This window comes from Trifolium pratense, linkage group LG6, assembly GCF_020283565.1.
Source record: "Trifolium pratense cultivar HEN17-A07 linkage group LG6, ARS_RC_1.1, whole genome shotgun sequence".
Taxonomy (NCBI): Eukaryota; Viridiplantae; Streptophyta; class Magnoliopsida; order Fabales; family Fabaceae; genus Trifolium; species Trifolium pratense.
The window spans coordinates 21,767,689-21,794,316 of record NC_060064.1 but is presented as its reverse complement, the minus strand read 5'-3'; the positions used below and the strand labels follow the sequence as shown (position 1 = coordinate 21,794,316).

Here is a 26,628-nt window from a genome sequence, read left to right as displayed (position 1 = left end):
AAGAAAAAGAAGAGTTAGAAGAATTACACAAAATGGAGCAAAAATTGTAGGAAATTACCTTTGAAGATATCATGCCATAATGGGATACATCGTGCCACGATGAGAATAAATATTTGAAGAAAAACTACGGCTTGCATCGTGCCACGATGGTGAATTTGTGAAGGATCATCCCACAATGGGACTGATCGTGGCATGATCAATGGGCTCGAGTTTGGAGCACAAGAAACTCTATAAATAGAGCTCTTAGCTACCATAATTCACATTAATTCAAGATGAAGCAATTCAAAAGAGTTCAAGAGAAGGCAAGGAACTCAAGGAAGGAAATCTCCCCACCATTGGGAGTAATTCTTCTAGCGTTTTAAAGAGGTTACTTTTTATGTGTAATTTTCTAACTCTTTTGTTATGTTAATTATTATGCTTATGGGTACTATAATTACCTTATGTTAGGTTGAGTAGATGAACTGCTATAAGAATATTTGAAACATGTAATTGGTTCGAAAATCATTATATTACTTGCAATTCAGTTTATTATCTTTGTTCTTCATGCTATTTTATAGGTAGACGTATTTATGAGTTGTTCTCAAGAATTATCTTTCTAGTAACATAACTTTTAAATCTCGATCTGTGGTAATTAATCTAGCCAACACTAGGATAACTCAATTAATTAATGCTTTCATGAATTCCAACACTAGGGGTAATTAAATCTCGATATGTGGTAATTAATCTCCGCAGTGTTATTTTGTCTCTAGTAGAATCTCGGCCGTCGATCATGTGTAGTAGAATCTTCTTCGAATTATTTTCATATATTTATTGGTTGTATTTTGACAAATTTCGCTATTGTAAGTGCAAAATAACATATAAATTGTCCATAGTGATGTAGTTAATATATTTTGAAAAAAATAATAAGAGTAAAAATGAAATAAAATATAAAAAAGTATATGCTATAACCTCATATAGACTACTTAAAATAACATCTTAAAAAGTACTAAAAACTAATTAAATAAATTTATTATCAAACATATCAACTTTTATAAACCAAACTTATAAACTAATCCAATAAACTATAAATCAACTTATTAAACTTACCAACATGTAACTCCGTAAATACATGTAATTAGTGACTATATCGATAGTTTACATCTAAGTCGGTTGATATATAATATATTGGACCCACCAACAAATATTTCCAAGAGAGTGAGAATATCAAAAGGGTCTATTTTTCCACTGCTCTCTCCTATTGTTGGCTGTTTCTGTTCCCCCCACCACCTTCAATCTCATCTTCCTTCATAATTCATGGGTTCCTTTTGTTTTCTTATATACTCACTCTGACATAAAAAAGTTTCAATTTTTCTAACATGGGTCTTTGATATTTTCTGTGTTTTCCTTATCTTTAACTCCCCCTTTTGTGTCTTTGGACTTATGGGTTGTTTCTGATGTGTATTTGGGTGTCACTACTATTGAGTTTTTTGTTGAAGAATCTGTGAAGTGAGTGTTGATTTTTGTGGTTGGAGATGTTGGGTTCAGGGACCAATTTGGTGACAACTGTTATTGGATTTGGCATGAGTGCCACTTTCATTGTGTTTGTCTGCACAAGAATAATTTGTGGAAGGCTTAGAGGTGGTGTTGAATCTAGGATGATGTATGAGATTGAATCAAGATTTGATATAGAACAGGTAATTTCAGTATACACCCCCCTTTTTTGACTTGATTTTTGGCACTTTGCTCAGTTTTATTTGGTCATGATGTGTCCTAGATTATAAATCTGATCCAATACTTGAAGTATGTATATGTAGAATAAGGATATCTTCAATTTACTTTATTTTATTTCTGACTCTGATGCAAATGCTGCATTCTATCTCTAGAATATAATAATCTTACTTACCTATAAAATTATGCATACATATGTATTTGTATGTATGAATATATATAACCAACTTGTTGAGCTCAAGTGATTAATGAGCTTAAGATAAGGACAACTCATTTGGGAGAACCTGAGTTCAAATTTTGGCTGGAACAAATCTTTCGCCACACTTTACTTACTCGGCGAAATTCTGGATTACCAGGGGCCTTCCATAGAGTTAATACAAAAAAAAAATGTATGTATGGATGTATGAACTGATTTCTTTAGGTTTGTGGTAAGAATGGTAAGATAGTTTGTTTTAGCTTCTAAAATCCTCCTTATAGTGAATAGTTTTCACAGGAAATATATCATAATTTCAAGTTCATGAAGTTTTGAATGTTTTCTGACCCTTAAAAAGTTCAATCAATGTGTGGTCACAGCAAAATGTAATGCCTGATTCATAATTTGGTTTATGTCATTTTGTAACTTACCAAGGTTTGGTGCTTTAGTTTTTAATTTTCGATTGTTTACTGATAGCCAGAACATCGTGTTAATGACCCTGACACTGAACCAGTTCTGATTGAAGCAATCCCTACTTTGAAGTTCAATCAAGAGGCTTTCAGTTCCATTGAAGATACACAGTAAGTTGTATTCATCTTATTTCTAAAGTTCTCTATGATAGCTTATGAAAACAACTTATAGCTTATATGAAACTAGGTTGACTTTATTTTATCCTTTGTTATGTATATAACTTATACATATGAATTTATATAATAAGTGATTATGTTGTAAGTAACTAATTAAGTTGTTTATCTAAACAGGGGCCTTAAACTTGATAGATTAATAAGTTTATGGGAAAAGGAGCCAATGAATAGATAAAATAACTGAGTTTTTTCTTCAACAGGTGTGTAATATGTTTGGCAGACTACAAAGAAAGAGAAATATTGCGCATCATGCCCAAATGCGGCCACACTTTTCATCTTTCGTGCATTGATATATGGCTGAGGAAACAATCTACCTGTCCAGTGTGCCGTCTACCATTGAAAAACTCTTCCGAAACAAAACATGTGAGACCTGTGACATTCACTGCGAGCCAACCTCTTGACGAGTCACACACATCGGATAGGAACACAGATATCGAGAGGCACATTGAACCTACTGCTGTTAACTCCATACAACCAACTTCCTCAGAATCAGAAGCAAGGCAATGATCTAAGGTAGCTAAAGGGTTGTTCTGCTCTCAAAAAGAGACTAGTGGTCATTTTCTGGTTCTATAGAAAAACGCTTTTAATTAGATTTTGGATTCAAATTCTTTCTATGTATTATGGTTTTCATATTCAGTTGGTGATGTAAAATAGGCCATGCCAACAGTGGTTTTCTGCAGCAGAGATGTACATAATATATTTTCTTCTGTAGCATATGCAGGTCTAGGTTTTCATGGAATTTATTTTACACCATGTTTCAAGTTCTTTTTTCCTTCAAAAAAAAAAAAGTTCTTTTGATTATAGCATTGCTTCCTCTGGCAAACACACTACTGTTTGTTTATACCGAACAAGATTAAACAAATATTTTTCAGTAGCAATTTTTTTTTTCTTTCTGAACGATGCTTCCTGTCCTAAGATGGATCTTGAAAATTTTGATGCTACTAGGGTGATATATATGTCTTTTTTTTTTTTTGTTACACTAGGGTGATATATATGTCAATATGCAAGAAATGAAATGAGTTAAAAAAGTTGTAGTAGAATATTTATAATTGGTTTTTACATTTTTCTGATAATTTTAAGATATTGTTTTCCTGAAAACTATAAGATATTAAGATTTCTCTGATGACCAATTAAGCAATGATTTCTGCTTTTTTATTTTTTTGATATAAAATTAAGCAATGATTTCTTCCATATGATTGTAGATCCAATCTTCAATTATTGCATTGGTAAATGGTGACAACAAAAGTTGTCTCCCATTGTGGAAATGGATTAGCAATCTGTTTAGCATATCAGTGTACTCATTTCCTCAATGAATTGACTAAGAGCATCCTATAAGATTTCTTTGGTGTCTCCGCTTCAAAAGTTAGTAATAAGATAACTGAACTTAAAATAGTTGGTAATAAAATAAAAATTTCAAAAACCCCATCAAAATATTTGTAATAAGATAACTGAACTTTGTTTCAAAAAATAAAATAAAATAGGGTGATTGAGTAATCCCAGTGAAATCTTCAACTATCATCTTCGGATCTAATATTTGGATGATAAAGTCGTTGTAGTCGTTAGGTGAGGACTTTGGCCTGTAATATAGATGATCATTGTTGGTGATTGAACACTGTTGTTGTGAAGGAGAAGGAGGGATTGGTACATACGCACATTCCGACGATCAAGTCTGTAAGCGCCATAGAATGGGAAGTATTTAGTGTTAGATATTGCAGCTTTGAAGTAACCTTTAGGCAGACTTTATATAAGGAAAAAATTAGGGTTGCAAAAACATAGAATATTCTTTCAACCCCTGTGATTGTGATAGGTGTTGTCTGATGGTAGGGCAGTTGTTCCAGATGATCTACGGATCCCCACCGGACGGTAATCGTCTGTAATCAAGGCGTGTCCAATATATGATTTGCTTTGTCGTTCATGGACCTAACGACCCAGTCCATTACACGAATAGAGGATTAATGAACCCAAATATGGTAAAAGAGTTGGACTTATACTCTTATTTTTATATGCTAACTAGTAATCAAGAGCACTAGTTAATAAACCAAATATAATAATTGTATAGCCATATAATAATTGTATATAGCCACTATTATATAAAAAATATTTTTTTAATAGAAAATTTACTTATTTTATTTTCTTGGTTTAATTAGTCAAGGTCCCATAAAGATATTTTAGGTTTCACAATGGTCCCTTAAAGAAAAAAAAGGTCCGGATTGGTTCCTTAAGGACATCTCCGTTAGTCATTTTGGTTATTTCCGTTAGTTTTTGACAAAAAGCGTTAAATGGTAAAAAAAAAAACACTGTTCATCTTCTTCCTCCTCTCTTCTTCATCTTTTTCATAAACATCATAAAAAATATACTCAAATTTTCAATAAACCTTCAAACAAATCCAAAAATTAATCTTTTTCCTCAATTTTCCAACATCACATTCTTCCTCAATTTGTCTCTTCAATTTCCTTCTAAAGCTTAAACCAAGCAAGTATTGGTTGATTTATGTTCAATATCACGTTCTGAAGCTTTTCCAATCGTTAATTTTGCGTGAGTTTGCTTGAATCATGTTTTGGTCATTTTTATGTTCTTAAGTTGTTGTTTCTATTTTCAAAATATAAGTCTCCACTGTGAAATCTAAGCATAGATTAATGACCAGTGCTAAAAATCAAGCGAATTTGTGTATTCTTTTGTGATTTTTGAAGCCGATTTGAGTTTTTTTGTGAAAGCTCCATTGAAGCTTCAGTGATGTGTTCGTGGTGAGTCCATTGAAGAAGATGAAGAAATGGAGAGAAAAAAATAGTTGTTGATGGTGTATTGCTAGATGTGGTAGACATACAAAATCCAATGGTTACTATTTTGACAAAAGAATCAAAGGTTAAGATTAAATGATTTATTAAGATCTATGGTGGACCACATGTAATGTTGGTCCACCTAATATATTTGGTGTTAATAAATTAACGGAAGGGACCAATGTGGCAAAGGTGATATCAATAAGGGACCAATTCATACATTTTTTTTCTTTAAGGAACCATTATGAAACCTAAAATGTCTTTAAATGATCATTTAACTAATTAAGCCTATTTTCTTTAAGCAGTGACTCATACATTATCCTTTGTGGGCAACAATAAGGTTATGTTTGGATCGATGGAATGAGATGGAATGAAATGGAAAGGAATAGAATAATGCTCCATTGTTTGGATTTGTACAATAATAATGGAATGAAATAGAATAAGATGAAATGAATTTTATCACATATCACCACTTACCTTTAATTTTGTTCCTCTCATTTCTAAAATATCCAAACAATAGAATGAAAGATTTATTTCATTCATCTCCATTGTTTTTCACTCCACTCTATTCCGCTCCGCTACATCCCATTATATTTCATCAATTCAAAGAGAGCCTCCGTTTAATTCGAAGGAAGAAAAATACAAAAACCAAAGAGTTTAGTTGGAAGGAAAAAAAAAAATTAGAAGGAAGAAAAATACGAAAATCGAAGAATGAACGTGGACTATATTTAATTTATATTCATCCATGAATTTTCATGTTTTCCTTTATTCCAACTTTCTTTCCATCCAAACAAACGTACCCTAATCTCACAAGCCAAACTCAAATGATGTGAATATGATATGATGATGTTGTGAATGAACTGAAAAAGTACTGAGTAACGCCCCAAAAAAAAACATCATCAACTTCCTTAACCCAAACAAACCTACCTAGTACACACTTTTCTTGTTCCTTATTTGCTTATTTAACACACACACGCATCACAACACACCCTTTTGTACTTTGTAACTTTATTCCTTAAAATCTCTAAAAAAAAAAGTGATCTTTTTCATTCCATGATGGAAGAACCAAACTCATCATTATCAGAACTCATAGTTTCTCTCGAACAAGCTACTTTCATGGCAAAACAACTATCTTCAAATTCAACCAATCCAACCCATCTCAATCAAATCCACAATTCTTGTCACGACCCAATTCCAATCGTGACCGGCGCACGAACTAATACTAGTCCGGCAAGCCTAATGACCGAATTTAACAAACAATAAATATAATATTTCCAAATCAAAATAAATCCTGTTTACAGCATATACATCATTAAGTCAGAAGTTTCAAAATATACGTTTAAATTTATGCATTTCAACACAAAAGATTCCTAGACTCAAGATAGCTGCAGATATTCGATCAACTCAAAATATACATATACAAAGTAACATTTCATCAAGGAAGCCTACCAAAAGAATGATACCGACGACTCTCAATATCTGCTAGAAACCCCTACTCAGCTGACTTTGAATCTGAAAAAAAAATAGAAGATGAAGGGGTAAGTCACAAGGACTTAGTGAGAGATAACAACCACTACCAACTAGATGGGAAACACACAAGGCACGAGCATTTGATTTTTAGAAAGCTTGTAACAATTCTTGTAAAGTAGTAATTTGGTAATATAAATAATATTCGATTCAAATCATTATAGAGTTTGAAATTTAAATAAGAAAAATATAGAAATCCAATCAAATAAAAAGATTTGTTACGAAAGAATCGAGAGACGGCTCCATCTCGTTGATAGCCCTTTCCTCCTAAGAGTGGCCTTTCACTTAGGGGCGGCTCCATCTAACGGATAGCCCTTTTCTCCTCGATTACGAAAATGCATCCTCATCAAATCAATAAAAGAATTTGTTACGATAGAATCAAGAGACGGCTCCATCTCGTTGATAGCCCTTTCCTCCTAAGAGCGGCCTTTCACTTAGGGGCGGCTCCATCTAACGGATAGCCCTTTTCTCCTTGATATCGTATAACTAGGTGCACCTAGATCGTTATTCTCGTTAACGGCTAAATGGTCAAAATCGTGAATTCAAAATACATTCCACTAAAACCATGTTTTAACAACAATTCCAAACTTATGTAAAATTAAACACAATCAAACCATAATTTTCAATCCGCTACTTTATATATCATAAGAAATCAAACTATCATAAGAAATCAAACTAGAGTCCATATGTAAACAAATAAGGATGACGAAGACGGTTTCAAAGGCGTGTTTCCCAATAAAAATATTTATAATCAATATTAACATAGAAAATTAGTAACATATAATTTATAACGGTAGTTAAAATAAGTGATAATGATCGTCATCAACTCACAGTTATGACGAATCAACTAAGTTTGCTCTCCCACCACTCCTGAGAAGCATGTGAAGCTTCCAGCGTCATATCTGAGTATCAATAATATTATATTTTCCTTTAGATTCACAAACTCATAATAGAACTTTAGTAATGATAGATAACCATGAAATCCTATAATATTATACTCTAACTTCTGAAATTAATTTCTAACCCACTAATCATGTCTAATTATACACTAATTGAAATGTAAGTTGATAAATATACCTCAAAGAGTCTCAATGAACAATTTTCCAAGAGTGGGTATTCATCTCCTTCCTTAAAGCATTAACCCTAACCCCAAAATTATACCCAATAATATTTGTGGAAGCATGAGAAAGCTTATACTAGAGATGTAGTGTCTTCCTTTTAAGTGTATGGTTGATATTTGTTGTTGGAATGAGAAGAGATGAAATGGAAAGATAGAGAAAAGGAAAGAAAGAAAAAACGTGGAACAGGGGAAGTAGAGAAAGTGAAAGAAGAAACTAGAAATGTGGAGAATTGATGGGTGGGGTGGGGTTCAGTGGTTTTTATTTATTTTTATTATTATTTATTTATTTTTTAAATGAAACGGTGCGTTTCAATCTTCCCCCCTTAAAAAAATTCGTCCTCGAATTTATACTACTAACCTTGATTCTCAAATAAACGTGGATACTTGTCACACATGACTTATCTGGGTTCTCAAGCTATTATCTCGTTAAACAATCTCTGTCGTAGATTATTTACTTAAACGACACCCTTTGATCATAAACATATATATCACTTTCTTATCTATATATTATAGTTGTCAAATGGTTCGACATAAGAAAATCCTAGTCTAGCTGCACATTTTCATGACTAATCGCATGAAAGGGTCATAAAGGTATTTCTAGAGCATAGAAATATAACAATCACATGGACTGTCGAGAGATATGGTCGAAGGGCTAAACGAAAAGCTAGAAGTTTGAATTTCTGCCAAAACTTCATTCCAATGAACCTTGAACCAATTTTCCCATTTTTTGTCAAACCACAATACACCCTACATTGGTGAAACATGTAGGAATACATGGACTCCCACCCTAAGCCTTAAGGATGACACCTCTGATTGGAGTAGGACTCTTCCTACTTCGAGTTAGCATTAAACACTCTTAGATGATCTTAACCTTTTCAATAATATCTCGAATCAACTCTAGACGCACTAGTTTAGACTAACCAACCTCAAACCATCCTATCGAAAACATACATCATCTATACACAATGTTGCAAAAGGCACCACTTTAATACTAGATTGGTAACTATTTATATGAAAATTATATCATAGAAAAAACATTGACCAACTTCCTCCAATATTAACAACAATAGCACGAAACATATTCTCTATGTATTGTATAGTTTTAACAGATTGACCATCAGTCCGAGGGTAATGATTGTACTAAGATTTAAAACGGGTTTCCATTTCAGATAGACTTCCAAAACAGAGCAGTCAACTGAGCCATGTTGCTAAAGATAATAGAGATTGACATACCATGTAAAGAAACGATCTCGTTTAAATTATTCTTAGCATACTGAGGTGGAATATTAGTATTCTTAACAAATAAAGAATCTGCAGACTTCGTTAATTAATTTATAATCACCCACAGAGTCATAAACTTTTTGAGTTAGTGGTAAAAATATAATGAAATCCATGACAATGCACTCCCACTTTAGCTTACCTATTTCAACAAGTTGAAGTAAAGTTGAAAGCTTTTGGTCATCAACCTAAACTTGCTAGCACACCAAGCACAAAATCTTTTACCTCCCCTTTCATCCATTTCCAGCGGTATAATTATCTTAAGTATTAGTAGATTTTATTCGAATCTGAGTGAATAGTATAACAAGAATGATGATACTCCTTTAATATTATTTTTTTTTCTTAAATCACCAATATTTGGGACACGTAAAATCAAGACTTCAACCACAAAACACCGTAAAATCAACTAAGAAGTTCGTAACTTACAGTTTCTCGCATTATCTACCAACTTGACCAAGTCTAAACCTTGACAGAGACTTCATGATATCATCAACTACGGAAAAAAATAAATTTGGGGGGACGATTTACACATGGTCTAACAATGTCCTTGAATGATCAAGCTAAAATTAAATTCCACTTTCAACAAGTTCTTGTAATTCTTTAATTATAGGCCCCTTTATTTTGGTAAAATGAGCAAGAATGGGATCATGAACTTCTTTCTTCCTTATAAGCAATATCAGGGATTCCCAAGGAAAAGAAGTTGGGCTAATAAATATCTTATTGAGAAAATCATGTAGTTTCTCTCTTAACACCTAAAGTTTTGTTAACCATTTGTTCTAGACGTATGGATGTCGTTGAGTGTTAGGAACTAAATCTATGGAGAACTTAATCTTCTTATCATGGGGCAATCTAAGAATTTATTTTATTTTTAACTCACTTGTATATTCATAATCAGAACCAATTGTCCTTGACAACCACTGTAAATAAATTGTTAGCTCCTAAACATGAGATTAAATTATATGGTACCAAACCACATTTTTCCTCGAAAGGCCGGAGAAAGTTATTACTCAGCATCTTAATTCTCACTACCTTGTTATAGTAGACTATGGTGACATGATGGAAGAACAACCAATTCATACTCAACATCTTATCTTAATCTATACTAAAGCTACTAGTGTGATAATATTTGCGTCATATCTGCCAACAATCATCCCTCATGTTATGTCATACTCGACCACATTGAAAGCACAATTTTTTTCCATCTTTGTAAAAAAATTCAGATTGAAATCAACCACTATAGAATCAAAATTACTCTAAGGAAAAGTGAATTTTTTTTTTATATGCCTCGTGATCTAATCTACGACTCTGCACTGCCAAAAAGTATGTCTACTAAAACTATCCCACTTGTGATACTAATCTTTGTTGTCCCTAATGACCAAATATAACTTCACCACCACGATAATAATTACAATATGACCATTCAACTCGTTTCTCACGAGAATCTTGTTTACCACCACCCTTAAGCTTTTGTTACCTAATATGGCTCGAAACCTCTATAACTTTCACAATTAGACTCAACCACAAATCAAGAGCAATGCTATGGACAATCCTTCTACACTCACGTTCAAAGACATCCAATAATAGCATGCTACATCACTCTTTTCACTAAAGGCAGTAACCGGCAACCGAAACAGCTAGTTCAAGAATTGAAATACGCATTGCGTTTCTCTCTCTCTCTCTCTCTCTCTCTCTCTCTCTCTCTCTCTCTCTCTCTCTCTCTGAAACGAGCAGTCACTACTCAAAATATGATTTTAGACAGAGTGTGACGGTGGTCAGATACTGAGATATATCGTGTAAAAGATGGCAATAAAGGTGACGACGAACTCAGACTAGTCAAAATTGAAAAGCTCACAAAGGACTTGGATCTGGTCTCTAATCGTTAAATCGGTATCTGTTGTGACGATCGGGAGGTTAAAGAGAAGTGGCCAATTTTAGAGAGAAAATGTGATTCTCACAAACTATGGTAGATCAATTGAGTTGCAGAATAAAAATGTTAAAAGAAAGGGAAATAGACAATAGCTATGAAAGAAGGATGATGTTTGAGTGTGGTGTTAAAGAAATGAAAGATATGCTTGATGAATGATAATGGTGGAGCGTTTGAAGTTGGATTTCTTTATTATTTTATTTTATTTTATATATATATATATATATTTTTTTTTACTCTGGAATTGACATATCCTCAGTTTGTTCAAATCTCTCTCATAATCGTGAGCCAATCCATCCCCAACACTTCCTAGAAGAAAATGGACCATGTACAATCAAGAGATCTCACTCCATGCCAACGTCGATGATCCTATTTGTACATGTAAGTGTATCAAACAAGTCATATACCAAATCCTCCAACTTAAATGATGTCAACTTCACCGCCCTTATATCTGAGCATCCTAATGCTTTTTATAACCTCTTTAGATAGTCAATGAATTTAAGTGGATCCTCACGCACACTAGACGTAGTAAAGGTAAGGATTTAAGTATCATGAATTTATCTATATCAACATTAATCTCTCTAGATGGGGTTATCGTCTAGTACTCACCCTGGCTAACTACTTGTGGCCCATCAAGATTTGTTTGTCTTAGATTATCATTATCATGCTACTTCTCAACAACAATCACAATAAGTTGTTGCAATACCTTTAGCAATATCCGTCTTCCTCTAGGCACCTCAACACTAACTACTACTACAACCAATCACGTCCGTCGACATGAACGCCGCATCCTCGATCATCTACTTTAAATCGACAACGAGTACGTACGAATCATAACCTCTTTAACTAGGTTGGGAAGTATACCATAAGGAACAAACTTCGCTTCTAGTGGAGATCTAGTGGTGGGTGGCATCCTCGCCAAATGAAAGAAAATTGACCGAATATTGGACAAGACGACAGAGGGAGACAAATCAAAGACCAAAAGAGATCATTGGATTGGACAACAAGTGAGACTACCATAGAATGCTAATAGCTTCTTACGAGTAAATGGTGCCGCGGTTCACAATTTACTAGCAAGAATCTATTCTCATTCTATGTCTGCAGCTATTAGGACCTACAACCGAGCTCTGATACCAACTTTGTCACGACCCAATTCCAATCGTGACCGGCGCACGAACTAATACTAGTCCGGCAAGCCTAATGACCGAATTTAACAAACAATAAATATAATATTTCCAAATCAAAATAAATCCTGTTTACAGCATATACATCATTAAGTCAGAAGTTTCAAAATATACGTTTAAATTTATGCATTTCAACACAAAAGATTCCTAGACTCAAGATAGCTGCAGATATTCGATCAACTCAAAATATACATATACAAAGTAACATTTCATCAAGGAAGCCTACCAAAAGAATGATACCGACGACTCTCAATATCTGCTAGAAACCCCTACTCAGCTGACTTTGAATCTGAAAAAAAAATAGAAGATGAAGGGGTAAGTCACAAGGACTTAGTGAGAGATAACAACCACTACCAACTAGATGGGAAACACACAAGGCACGAGCATTTGATTTTTAGAAAGCTTGTAACAATTCTTGTAAAGTAGTAATTTGGTAATATAAATAATATTCGATTCAAATCATTATAGAGTTTGAAATTTAAATAAGAAAAATATAGAAATCCAATCAAATAAAAAGATTTGTTACGAAAGAATCGAGAGACGGCTCCATCTCGTTGATAGCCCTTTCCTCCTAAGAGTGGCCTTTCACTTAGGGGCGGCTCCATCTAACGGATAGCCCTTTTCTCCTCGATTACGAAAATGCATCCTCATCAAATCAATAAAAGAATTTGTTACGATAGAATCAAGAGACGGCTCCATCTCGTTGATAGCCCTTTCCTCCTAAGAGCGGCCTTTCACTTAGGGGCGGCTCCATCTAACGGATAGCCCTTTTCTCCTTGATATCGTATAACTAGGTGCACCTAGATCGTTATTCTCGTTAACGGCTAAATGGTCAAAATCGTGAATTCAAAATACATTCCACTAAAACCATGTTTTAACAACAATTCCAAACTTATGTAAAATTAAACACAATCAAACCATAATTTTCAATCCGCTACTTTATATATCATAAGAAATCAAACTATCATAAGAAATCAAACTAGAGTCCATATGTAAACAAATAAGGATGACGAAGACGGTTTCAAAGGCGTGTTTCCCAATAAAAATATTTATAATCAATATTAACATAGAAAATTAGTAACATATAATTTATAACGGTAGTTAAAATAAGTGATAATGATCGTCATCAACTCACAGTTATGACGAATCAACTAAGTTTGCTCTCCCACCACTCCTGAGAAGCATGTGAAGCTTCCAGCGTCATATCTGAGTATCAATAATATTATATTTTCCTTTAGATTCACAAACTCATAATAGAACTTTAGTAATGATAGATAACCATGAAATCCTATAATATTATACTCTAACTTCTGAAATTAATTTCTAACCCACTAATCATGTCTAATTATACACTAATTGAAATGTAAGTTGATAAATATACCTCAAAGAGTCTCAATGAACAATTTTCCAAGAGTGGGTATTCATCTCCTTCCTTAAAGCATTAACCCTAACCCCAAAATTATACCCAATAATATTTGTGGAAGCATGAGAAAGCTTATACTAGAGATGTAGTGTCTTCCTTTTAAGTGTATGGTTGATATTTGTTGTTGGAATGAGAAGAGATGAAATGGAAAGATAGAGAAAAGGAAAGAAAGAAAAAACGTGGAACAGGGGAAGTAGAGAAAGTGAAAGAAGAAACTAGAAATGTGGAGAATTGATGGGTGGGGTGGGGTTCAGTGGTTTTTATTTATTTTTATTATTATTTATTTATTTTTTAAATGAAACGGTGCGTTTCAATTCTTTACACCAAACACACCATCATCTCACTTCCTTTCTCTCCACCTTTCAATCCCCTCCGGTGCTGGAAAACTCTGTCTCCTCTGCCAACGGTGCAGCCCCTATGCAGCTGGGAGATGATGAGGAGGAGGAGGAGGATGAAGAGACTTCAAAGTGCACAATTGATAAGGTTGAGCAGCAATTAAGAGATTGTTTCATTAAAAATAAGCGGCCAAAACGGCCATTGTCGCCGTCTACCGTGGCACGGGTGGAGGAGAAACGGTTTGCCAATGATGGGTTTGTTAAGGGATATGATCCACATGCTGTTAAGTTGAGGGCATTGGACCTTGTGTACCAGTTTCATGGCTGATGATTATGTATTTTGTGGTTTCAATTTCTCAATCTTGCTACAGAATTTTTTGTTTGTTTAGGAATAGGAAGATTAATTTTTGTGATGATTAATAGGTTTTAGGCATGAAATGGAAGAAGATTTGGGATGTATTGTAGATTGAGATCAGGCTGCATAAATCAAACAAGATTAATTTTTGTGATGATAGCATTTCTCTGTTTCTCTGTTTTTTGTACTAATTATCTTTTATTGGTTACATTACCTATGTAACCATGCGTCATGCCTGCCGTAAGCGGGCTTTGGTGGGGGAACCCGTAGGAACTGGGGACAACCTGCCGAATTCACATCAGAAATCGCCAGAATACAAATGAAATCTTGATGTTTAGCTAATTAATATTTGAGTTCAATTGAAAAATGTCTTCAGTTTCCCTTTATGATATGGCAAGCACCTGTTTCAGCTTCAAGAATAGCTACAAACAAGATTCCGAATTGCAGTTGCATTGCAATACTTGTTATTGTAGAAAATTATGATCAAATACAATTTATGAGACTGTAATTGTGGTTATAGAGACGTCAGAAAACTTATTGTCACAGACGTCACAATCCTGGTTGTGGAATGTTTTTTAAAACCATGGCTACAAGTGCCTTTGATGGCAGTGAAACTTACAAGATTATACACAACATAGTACAAACGGTGCAGTGCAGGGTATGAACCTAATATCTTTCTATTATTTATGAACATCGTACCCCTATTCTTGATACATTAGTTGAAGAAAACTGTTGGGATTCCAATATATTCTCAACCTGAGATGTCATCATGATTCTCAATACTGCGATTCTCTATTTGAATCATGTATGTGCTGCAACAAAGAGCCTTGTGAATCTTTAGGACCTTCTTCTGCTAGAGTTTGGTCTTCAATTCGACATAAATGCAGCCTGCTACTCTTTGGTAATTATGTTATGCAGTTTTACGAAATCATTCATCGTAAGTTCTTCAGGCCTTGACTGGAGACATCAGAAGAACAGATGAGTCAGCAAAATCATTGAGAGACAAAATATCAAATACGCAAAAAAATAAATAGCAAAGAAATAGTACATGCCACATGTGAAGACTGACACAGACACAAATACTAGTGACGACACTAACACGTTGACACCGGTAATAATTTTAAAAAACACAAGTTCATTGAATGTGATCACATGTGCCGTTGTTGGACATTGGCCCATGTTATACACCGGACACTCCATCAATAAGAAGTGTTGGTGCTATAGTGCATGGTGATAACTGATAACTTACAGTACTTAGAACTCCTATGCTTTCTAAAGCTTCTTCTATCTCAACGGATGTGCATATGTGCTGAAGTGACTTGCGTATCATCTTACGCTTTGCGTTGAATGCTGAATTAACCTGTATAGAACTGAACTGTTACTGAAAAATAGTGGAAGGGGTGTCTTTGTGTGTGACATTTGGAAGATAACATTATCTGAGCGATGAAACTGAAGATGAAAATCCTCAGGAGCTCAGTGCATGACAATGTATGATTGAGAAAGGGAAGCTACCATTGCGAAGAAGCTTTTACTCGATGAAACTTGGGGATATTCTGATGGTTGCTTCAGTTTGAATGAGACAACGGCTGCGTCAACCTAGACAAATATGAAAATGAATAAGACTGATTTCTGTTACCACCCACAAAATCTACTGTCATGTAATATACAGCCAATAATCATATTTCCTGTCATTTTAAGGACCTATTACTAACATTCCTTCCTTTTTTATTTTTATAGTTAATAGTTAAATAAAATGGTTTTCTTTACTTTCAGCACCAGTAAAGGTTTCACTTTCTTGAAAAACAGTGTTCGCGAGGCATAGTTTTAAGTGGTTGAGCCGAGACACCCGGAGGAGTTTGAGTAGAAGGTCAAAGGTTCAAACCCTGACTACTACATACTAACAGCTAACATTTGTCTTTCTAACAAATATATCGGGAAAAAATAATTACTTCATGGGAATCACCTGTTTTTCTGTTTGTATTATATATCATATGCGGCACGGTATCAAATTTCAAGTCTCAACTGAAAAAATTTCATCAGCCACTTCGCCTTACAGTTTGTTTTAGATTTTAGTGAAAACAAAATGGCTCGCTTCCCAATACACTTTTTACCAAAAGAGGTTTTTGTTGCTTCAACTGGAATTTCGTTCGATATCATTTAAAAGCTAAAACAACCAGGCAAGTGAGTTTCTTTTAGATTTATTATGGTAGCTAGTGACATATATACATTCTGAAACACAAGTTTCTCGCTTTCCTGAAACGAACTTTCATAGAGTACAATGTTTTTCTTTAATTTAATAAAACCACAAATATCTCTTGATTTCAAAATAATCATATATACAATTACAACTAATGTTTCTTGCATATATTGGATGATCCTAAAAGAATCGCATGGAAAGCAAATTTAGAATGAGATATTTTATACTTTACTGTTCTCAAGTGCATATGAAAACAAAATATCATATCACTTACATTAGGCTCCGGGAAAAAGTTTGTCCTAGCAACCTTAAATTTGTACTCAGGATCTGAAAAGTGAGTCAGGACTTCAGCATAAAATAAACTAAATTTGGTGTAAAGGATATCAAAATCTCTAGTTGCATTTTGATGTACAATAATTATTTAAGAAACCACATCAAAGCATTAAAATCCAATTTATTTTCAAAATGATTTCTGAGAACCATTCATCGATTCATGAATGCCAACACATGTTAAGCGCATTCTTCCATTACTGGATTTGTTTAATGAGTTTTATTTGATTTACTAACATGAAAGCTCGTGATTGTTGATTGTAAAAGGATAGGAACTGTCAACCAATATATGCCAAGGTATTACTCAACTATTATTTTTATGCACCTGAGTAGTAATTAACAAATATATTGATGGGACGATACTCAGGGGTCCGTAGCGATGGTTCTACCAAGCGCAGGGCAGTCTCCTCCTGCAATAATTTGATCTGTTTAGTCAATAATTGTTATTACATCAAGACCATGAAAAATAAAAAGGAAGCCAATAGAAACTTGATATGAATACAATCAGTTACAATGAATCAGATGTAAATATACAGTACACGACTAGTGAGAAATCAATTCTAACCTGAAGTAAGAGAACCACTTCTGAGAAAATGTCACCCATTGGAAGTAATAGTTTGATCACATCTGTACTGATATAGAATGGAATGTTAGCAACCACCTGCAAACAACATACCGCTTCAGGATTTGCAATAAGTTACATAATCATGCAAAATTAATTTGGCAGAGGAGAGCACCAAAATGTCATGGTTAAAATATTGCTACTTAATTTAGGACACATGAAGTTAAGCTGTCAAATGACTTTAATTAGGTTTATGTCATTCAGTTAAGTCAGTGGCTAGTGGGTTATTGCTAATAAATATAGCAACTCAGTTTGCATAGTTACGAAAGAAATGACCAAACAAATCAACAACAATTGTGATTTCCACTTTTCTTCAAGCGATTACACCAAAGATGTCATGTAGGTTACTTAACTCCTCCAAAGAGAGTTAGGTATAAATTATTGGATTTTTGAGAACTACTAAACTACTGAAAATGGTTTTGAACTACTACCTACAAATTATTGGATTAATTAATGTTTGACCTCTTGATAAAATGTTGGCAGGTTTTGAACTACTACCTACAAATTATAGGTTGTCACCCATCGTAATCGTGCTCAAGGCACAACCGAATTAAATGTTAGGTCAAGTTTATCATCCTTTATAAAGTGGCCAACACTTTCTAATGTTTGACAAATAACAAAATAATGGTGTATTGTTGTTTAGTAGTTTGGGAAATAGAATCCTCACTTTTGATTTTCTAGTATCTGAATATATTTCCTTTGTGCTTCCAACCAATGATGATATATGAGCGCGCACATGACATTTGACAATATCCTCATTCAAAACCTGCAAACATTTTATCAAAACGTCAAACTTTAATTATACATAACGATCTAAATTATCATTATTTTAGCATAAAAATCAGACATGTGACACTGACATTGGAAGATGAAATACCACCCATCAATAAAATTAGGAGGCTAAAGATGATCCAAAATTTAAAGCGTTGCGGAGAAATTACAAGGTGTAGCATAAAATCAGTTGAATTAAATAAGAAGCATTTTAGGAGAAAAAGTATGGAACAATAGCTAAAGTAGATTCAAGAGACATTCCTGAACTAAATACAATTTTAGACTCTCTAACTATAACAAGGAAAGCAAGACAAGTAGTACTTGAAGCATGTGACGTGTATATCAAAAAGAGATATAATATAGTGCAAATTCGATTTTTTCAATAATATTATAGCCACATTAGCATGCAAAAAGTTATATAGTGCAAATTCGATTTTTTCAAAAATATTATATCCTACTACAAGTCGCATCTTAATTATTATCAACGAGAAAGCTACAAACATATCATATAAAATTCAAAATCATCACGAGTTGTACCTTGAACTTTCCTGTACTAGAAAATCTTTCACTCACGAGGGCAGCCATGTGTTTATCCTACATCCCATGAAAGATAGAAAAGCATAAACTTAAGTTGTTGAAGTAAAACTAAACAAAGCAATGAGAAAACATCACTTAGAGTTCAGCATAGTTCTACTAACGAAAACCTGCAAACCTTCTCAACTGCCAGAACAAATGCACCAGAGTTTATTAGAGTATTGGTCAAGGAACCAGTTCCTGGCCCAATTTCCAGCACCACGTCACCTTCCTCAACACCAGCCACACCAACAAGTTGCTCATTTATGTCAGAGTTCAGCATATAATTCTGCAAATTAAATAACACCCTAATGAAGCATTAGTTTTACACCCTAATTTAACAAATTTTCGTAAGCATTAGTTTTACACCAAAAACTCTCAAATGAAGCTCTCAAATAATTTCCAGCAAAAGCATCTCTAAATGATAAGACAAAACCGGATTTTGGAATGCTAAAACACAAAATTCATGTCACAACAAAGCACACCCCACCAACAAACAAAATCTTGTGCTCGATAAAAATGCCCCAATGAAATATGCAAGCAGCATCCATATAAATAACTTCCAAACAACAAAACACAAGGACAAAATCAGATTTTGGTCACAAGTTTGGATAAACAGCTTAATTAAGCACTTACAGCATAAGAGTTTATCATGTAAGTCATTTTGATGTATAAACTATTTATATAACACAACACAAAAGATAAAATAACGTCAAACGGTTGCCGTATGAGTTATAAGCTGTTTTCATAAGCTATTTTAGAGAACTTATGGAAATAAGTTGAAACAACTTATGCACATGTGTTATATGTCATAAGTTGTTTCTGTGAATTCTCTCAAACAGTCTCACAAGTGCTTAGACGAGACAACAAGCTCAAATAACACACGCCCACCTCATGTTCGATGAAACGCCCCAGAGAGTACCCACAAAAAAATCACCACAAAACAAATGAATTTTGGAGTGTGACAACACAATTGGTCATACCTGACCAAGAGATTTTCTGGGGATTCTGCCTTTGGAGTTAAGAGCTTTGAGAGTGGCATGGTAATCGTCTTTGGTTGGCGTCGAAGCTCTATTGTTTCCACGGCCACAAGTTACGTATAATTTTCTCCTCCGCTCATTTAACGGCGGATTTTGGCGGCCGTTGAAGGTTGCGCTGTGAGATATTGGCGGGAGCGTTTGAAGATAGCATAGGTGAGAAAGAGAATGAGACATTTTTTCAGGTTGTTAGTTATTCCCGTTACAATATCCCTTTGTGTTTCTAGCTTATACAAATGCTAAAAAGTAGTGAATTATTTCTTATAAAAACAAACAAGTAATTATTAAGTTTGGGGTTTTGTTTGTATTAAGCAGGTATGTGGTATAGACTGAGTAATGTTCAAAAAATGTTGGGTCGCCTAAGATCTATATACGTAATTTTTCAAAGATTGAGTTTTACTATAGATACATAAAGGGTTTAGCGGCTCAACCACAATCAAGTAAACAACCATATAAAACATAATAGTGATGTCAAATTTCGGTAGTGTCAAAATACCATCATCCAACCATTCCTCTTCACTCTCTTTCTAATTCAAACGCTCACTCTCAATCAAAGCACCTCACCTTGTTATCATACTTCTATGTCCCTAGATTTGGAATTTTGGATATATATTCACAGATTGATTGCTAACTCTACCAAAAATTGTAATGCTACTATATTTTCAAAGTTAAGGTACATCATTTTTAATTTTTTTTTTAAAAGTGGTTAAGGTACATTATTATTTATTAGTAGTATAACAATGTACTCAAAGGTAGAAACTGATGACATTATTCAAACTAATTTTTAACTACACATACACACTGAACTACCCTTGGTCATTCATGATCACAAAAAGGGTCTGTTGTCACTGTTTCAACATTCAGTTATCACAAAAGGGTCATTGGTTTCAACATTCAGTTAGCGCATATCACTAGTCAAACAAAAGGCGACGCCTAACAGATTTTGGAATATTAGGACTTGACGATTTTCTCTTCATTTTTGAGCCTCCACTATCCGGGCTATCGTCTTTCTTGGATGATGACTCTTCTCCATGTTTTGGATTATGTTTACTTTTGGTTGTTGGGAAGAACTCTGTTATATTTAGCTGGACACCTTTTGAGTTTAGTGATGATGTTGAGGACGTTTCATTTTCTTGAGATCTTGAGGTTGGATTCTTTTTTCTTTTCGATTCCTTCAGTTCCTGCAAATTTAAATCATTTAGATCTCAACACAAAAGAGGTACCTATATCATGTAAATGGCCTTAAACTATTTCCAAATCCATTTTATATAAAACTAAGATCTCTGAAAGTAAACATATTTCCAACGTTGAAACAAAAGTGGTTAATTGCGTCAGTTAGAGGTTAATCATCAACACTCTTTTAATATTCATAAACAACAGAAGTGGGATAATTAACACACCTGTTCCTGCCAAAACCTTTTCACTTCTTCCGGAAAAGCAGCACCTATAAGGTCCATATTTTCATCTGTCAACAGAAAACTACATCCACCTTCTTCACAAGTCTCAGGAAAATCGCAATCGTCCAGTAGATGTAGATCCACCGTTTCATCAAGCTCTAGATCCATAGCATCTTGTTGCGTGCCAGATTGATTTGATGGAGTTTTAGAAGCAACATTTCCCATCACACGTTTCCACTTGACAACATAAGACTGATATCCGTATCTCGTTTTCACACGTTTTAAAGAATCAAACTCAAACTGTCCAAACAACAAATTATCAGTTGTAGTTGTAGCCATTTCTCTCAAGAAGATGGTGGACATCATAGGAAACATTATCCGTCGAATGTATGACGGATCCCAGTGCTGATGGAAGTTTAGAAAACCAATCAGGAGTTCAACTTTTGGTTGTTCCCATGAGATCTGAGGGCCATCATTTGCTGCAAACAAAGTTATATAAATATAGAATGAGTGAAAGATACAATGGTACACTAATATGCCAAAACCTATGTTTTCAAAACCGAGTCATGGTTCAACTACTTTAAATCCCTCAAATCAGGACGAAACTACGGTAAACCACTTAAATAACTGAACCGTAGACAGAGAATCGTCCGTTTCGGTTTATAAAATGTTGCTTAAAACAACTTTAGTATATATAACATTTTCACATTCAGAAAAAAAAATAAAATATGTCGATGATAATCTTCATCTTAGTTCACGTACCAGAAAAATAACCATTGTCATTGCATAAATACATATCAATGATTTCATCCTTTGGAAAATTTGGCTCCTTTGCAATCTTGTCACAAATTCTTGTGTGCCAATTTTCCATCTTTTTCTGCTCCTTATGTTTCCTATTCTGTCAATCAAATATCATTAAGTGCTTTTGAAATTTATTAAAAAAATGAATGTCTAGCTCAATAAAAATCAATGTTTTGATTAAACCAAAAATATAATTAAAAAATGGGTTCATAGGTGTTTATCCCCCTCCAAAATATTCAACAAATCAGACGGTGACAAATTGATCTAGAGGCCATACCATACCACAAGAGATGCAATCACATTTAAAACCCTCTGGTTTTTTCAGGCAACTTTCATGGTTATCTGTGACACAAAACTCACACGAAAACTTCGTATGATCTTTTTTGCTGCCTGGATGCCCACAGAATGAGCAGTGAGGTTGTTTCGTATTTGGGGAGCTCCCATCAATATCCACATTGTCCTCAGATTTAATGTCAATAGGAATTTGAAAAGCATTCCCTTTGCCTATCTCATGTAATCTGCGTTAAAGATCATAATCAATCAGGACCACAAAGACCGAAAAATTTATCCTGTTCATCTAATATATTTTATGACCACTATTTCATACCTAAACATGAAAGCTATGATATCTTAAGGACTTAACAAATTATCTAGCTTTCTGTTCGAGAAGTTTTGTAACTTCCATAACTGTTACCGAGTTAGCTATAACCCAAACTAACTCTATTATCTATAAATATAGGTGCAACTTAGTGTATCAGTAATTAAATAATTTTATATGATAAATTGCATTCAATTCAGAATCCAGTTTGTACTCTTAAGGATTTATTCATACCTATTCAATACATCATCTTCACTAAAAGCTTGAACAAAACGAAGAGCACTGTCAAGTCCAATCCCTTGAACACCACTCAAATCGTGATCATTTCCAACCAAAAGAGAGATAGCTATTAAGTGTTTCCTCTTCAATCCAAGCCCAGCTTCAATATCTGACATATTGTAGCATTCAAACGGTTCCTGCATGCAAAAAAATTCTCAAACATGGTACAAAAAGGTAAAGAAACTAAGGCGTGCCTACTTTCCAAACTACAGGAAGGGGAGAGAACGAATGCATGACAAGAGTTAGAAAAAAGTATTACCAGAGGATCACTATATTTTTCTGGTTCAATTATCTCGTAAGATGATAAAAGCCAGTGATGGTTGTATGCATGTTTTTGCAGATAACGCAAACTTAAATTATAAACCAAAATTTTCCGTGGTTGTATATTATTCAGTTTTCTGCGAGACAGGAGAGGGAAAATATAAAAAATTATAGTTGCAAATGCTATAGAAGGCTCACAATGTCTTTAAGATGAGAACCAATAGAAGCCGTGGTAGGAAGAGATAGTTAGGAGAACATTATAATTAAGACAGTTGACACAGGTAAAAGTGTAAGTTTGTAAGGCTTTCATGCAAATGTCTAACATTGCAAAGTTATCGAAGTTTTGGGAAAAGATAAACTATCATGGTAGATTAAATAAGTAATTATTTTCATGATTTGACTATTGAGGAAAAAGAAGAAACGGGAACAATAACGTTCCTTTATAGATATAATAACCTGAACAAAACTCAAAACTAAGGTTGTCAGCCTCTATTATAATTAAGATTCACGAATCATGATACCGTTTTTTACTATAAAGAAAAATACAGCAAAGATGGTTACTTACTTTGGAATTGGGAGCGAAAGATTTTATAATGCATTTGGCCCCAAAGAGGAATGCATCGCTGTCAGGTGCGATGCATGCATATACATGATCTTCATTATTTAACTGGGCACAGAGTGCTTCAGCCTCTCCTTTAGCTTTCAGTACAGGAATCCCAAGTAGCTTAGCAAGTTCCTATCACCGATTAACAGGGAACTATAAGAAAAAGGTTGTGCAAAAGAACAACTAACAAAACAAAAATGAAAAACGCGACTCCACATCTGGAAAGTAAATAAGATTTGGGTCGAAAAATAAGATTTTGGTATAAAGGTAAACATATTGGTAGCAACTGAATACAAACATAGAGTCAGCACAATAGTTTGTGTTGATAAAAATCAAGTTGAAAGAATTATCGCACCACACACTCTTGAACACATTTTGAAAATGAACTGTTCCTCTCAGCTGAAACACCGCCTCCAGGTACCGGCAAGCTAGTCAATTCAATTCCAGATGACCGGAAAAATCTAGCAATCCTGGCTTGTGATTTCAATGGCGATGGAGTCCCATCAACAACAAACACGGGAAATGCTCCAAACTACAAAATGAAAACATTATATCATCATCAAACATCACTTTCATCCTTGGTTAGATTTTTCAATACCAACTTAACACAAAAGAACCGAAGTCTAAAAGGAAAAAAGGAACAATAACTTGGATTGCCACCATCAAACTCCACTCCATTCAAATACTACCAACAATAAATACTTCAATTTGAATTCATTAAGCTTCAATTGATGTTGAGTCATACTCAAACATAACCAAAAAGGCAATAACACATTTTACAGCAATCACATAATTAAACTAACCCAAAACCAAACAATATCTTCACTTTTCTCTTATATAATCAAAAGGGTCCCAAAAAAATCAACTCTTATCTACAAAGAAGCTAAAATCATCATCATTTGAATTCAATAAGCCCCAATTGCTGTTGAACCATACTTAAACATAACAAAAAAGGTAACAACACATTTTCTAACAATCACATAATTAAACTAACCCAAACACAAACAATCACTTAACATTTTTTCTAAAATAATCAAAAAAAGTTATAAAAATCAATTCTTTCCACAAAGAAGCTAAAACCATCAACAATTTCATCACATTATCTACCATGCAACAAAAGGTAATAAACGGAATAAGAGAGAACCTTAGAAAACAGATTAATCGTACGGAAGAAAGTGAGTCTGAGATGAGGTTTGTTGACATGGGTTTTGATAACATTGTTATGCTGAACAATCCAAAACGATAAGTCAATAGCAACTCGCTTGTTTCTCAAGAAATCAAAACCTTCATTGCGTGCATAGGGCTTCAACAAGTCCCAGAAATTACCACCAACACCCATTGATAAATTGTGTTTTCTGCTTAATCACGAAAATGGGTAACCGAAAACATAATCAAAATTCAGTCTTGTTGCGAATCAGACACTGAACCGGTTCGTGTGTTAGGTTACGTTTTGGAAGAGAAGAAGACAGAGTGTTTTTTTTTTTTTTGGAACAAAAACATAGAATTTAGCCGTTGGGTGTTTTGTACCGTTACAGATTTGAGATGATTGAGACTTCAAAAGCCCATTTTATGATTTTCAGTGTAATAAGCTCTCAGTCTCTCAATGTTATATACAAAGACATAAGGTTCTGCTATTTGCACCCCATGTTTTACTAAATGTATTACAAGTTCTCATGAGTTTAATGGATATATACTATAAATTAATTTTACACGGAACGATCTAAAATTCTTTATTATACTAAAAAAATAGGGTGAAATGGGGTGATTTGACGACATACAAAGTTGCCGGTGGTTGGTATCCAAAAAAAAATAGTTGATTGTGTATATATTCATTTTTCTCTTATTTATTATGACATCCTATAATATAAATTCACTTTTTAACCAAAAATATATAAATAAAAGTTCACTTTCAAAAATATTATCTATAGATATAAATCTATTGAAAAAATTATATTATTTATTTGTAACACTTAGGTCCTTTATCTTTTATTTTTCTCATTTAGGTCATTTATCTTTTTTTTTCTTTTTGGTACACAAATCCATCCTTTGCTTCATTTTTTGCTTAAAAAATGCTGACATGACAGTGATTTGGCAGCCATGTCACAATTTTTTAAAATTATTTTCCCCATATAATTATTTAAAAGAAATTCTGGAATTTTAAAAATAAAAAATGAAAACTTAACAATCCTCATCTTCAATCCACAAAACTAAAACCTAAAATCCATGAAACCAGAATGTGTTTATGGTTGATTTTAATTTTATGAATTTTGGTAATTTCAATTTTATAGTTTATGAGAAGATTGATGTAAACTATAACACATAGATTTATTTAGTTTTGAGTTTATTTGGATGTATTTGGCTAACTAAAATGAAAATAAAATTTCTGTAAATAAAAATTAATTTAATAATAGTATAAAAATGATATATTAAATTAATAAAATTATATGTTTAGTATAATGAGATTTCCTCTTATTTGTGTTTTATCACTTAGTCTTCTCTATTTCTAAGTTCGATTTTTAGATTTTTTTTTCCACCTTTGTTATTGTATATGTACACTTTGACGTGAAATATATATTACACTAAAATAAAATTTTGTCATATAAAAATTAATTTAATAATATATAATTAACTTAATAATAATATATAAATTAAAAGATATTTTGGTGAACACTTTATTATAGTTTATTGTAG

The 26,628-nt window shown here is 33.6% G+C and overlaps 3 protein-coding genes and 1 long non-coding RNA gene across 6 annotated transcripts; 1 reads left to right on the top strand and 3 right to left on the bottom strand.

Annotated features, from left to right (window-relative positions):
- The first annotated feature begins 1,188 nt into the window (after positions 1-1,188).
- LOC123893187 (RING-H2 finger protein ATL5-like) lies at positions 1,189-3,292 on the top strand. The gene is made up of 3 exons (XM_045943117.1): positions 1,189-1,673; positions 2,378-2,481; positions 2,745-3,292. The coding sequence occupies exons 1-3, from the start codon at positions 1,512-1,514 to the stop codon at positions 3,049-3,051; spliced, it is 573 nt and encodes a 190-aa protein (XP_045799073.1). The 5' UTR covers positions 1,189-1,511; the 3' UTR covers positions 3,052-3,292.
- Positions 3,293-6,569: 3,277 nt separating this feature from the next.
- Positions 6,570-14,042, bottom strand: LOC123890658. Of its 2 annotated transcripts, XR_006802910.1 has the most exons (5): positions 13,736-14,042; positions 13,490-13,560; positions 12,581-12,643; positions 7,680-7,750; positions 6,570-6,833 (listed from the first exon to the last, which is right to left on the bottom strand). It is a non-coding gene; the product is annotated as an uncharacterized LOC123890658 (long non-coding RNA). The 2 variants fall into 2 exon arrangements; XR_006802911.1 differs by lacking the exons at positions 12,581-12,643; positions 13,490-13,560; positions 13,736-14,042 and adding an exon at positions 7,926-10,759.
- An 872-nt stretch (positions 14,043-14,914) lies between these two features.
- LOC123891260 (ribosomal RNA small subunit methyltransferase, chloroplastic-like) lies at positions 14,915-20,425 on the bottom strand. Of its 2 annotated transcripts, XM_045941098.1 has the most exons (10): positions 19,944-20,425; positions 19,100-19,249; positions 18,925-18,981; positions 18,284-18,382; positions 17,560-17,655; positions 17,320-17,404; positions 16,939-16,991; positions 15,980-16,063; positions 15,717-15,827; positions 14,915-15,424 (listed from the first exon to the last, which is right to left on the bottom strand). In XM_045941098.1, exons 1-10 carry the CDS (start codon positions 20,172-20,174, stop codon positions 15,359-15,361), a joined length of 1,032 nt encoding a protein of 343 aa, XP_045797054.1. In that variant the 5' UTR covers positions 20,175-20,425; the 3' UTR covers positions 14,915-15,358. The 2 variants fall into 2 exon arrangements, with proteins under 2 accessions (XP_045797054.1, XP_045797055.1); XM_045941099.1 differs by lacking the exon at positions 15,717-15,827 and having other exon boundaries at positions 19,944-20,255.
- Positions 20,347-25,489, bottom strand: LOC123891259 (flap endonuclease GEN-like 1). The gene is made up of 8 exons (XM_045941097.1): positions 25,082-25,489; positions 24,293-24,469; positions 23,899-24,069; positions 23,028-23,209; positions 22,473-22,713; positions 22,157-22,292; positions 21,398-21,873; positions 20,347-21,178 (listed from the first exon to the last, which is right to left on the bottom strand). Exons 1-8 carry the CDS (start codon positions 25,274-25,276, stop codon positions 20,909-20,911), a joined length of 1,848 nt encoding a protein of 615 aa, XP_045797053.1. The 5' UTR covers positions 25,277-25,489; the 3' UTR covers positions 20,347-20,908.
- Between the last annotated feature and the right edge of the window lie 1,139 nt (positions 25,490-26,628).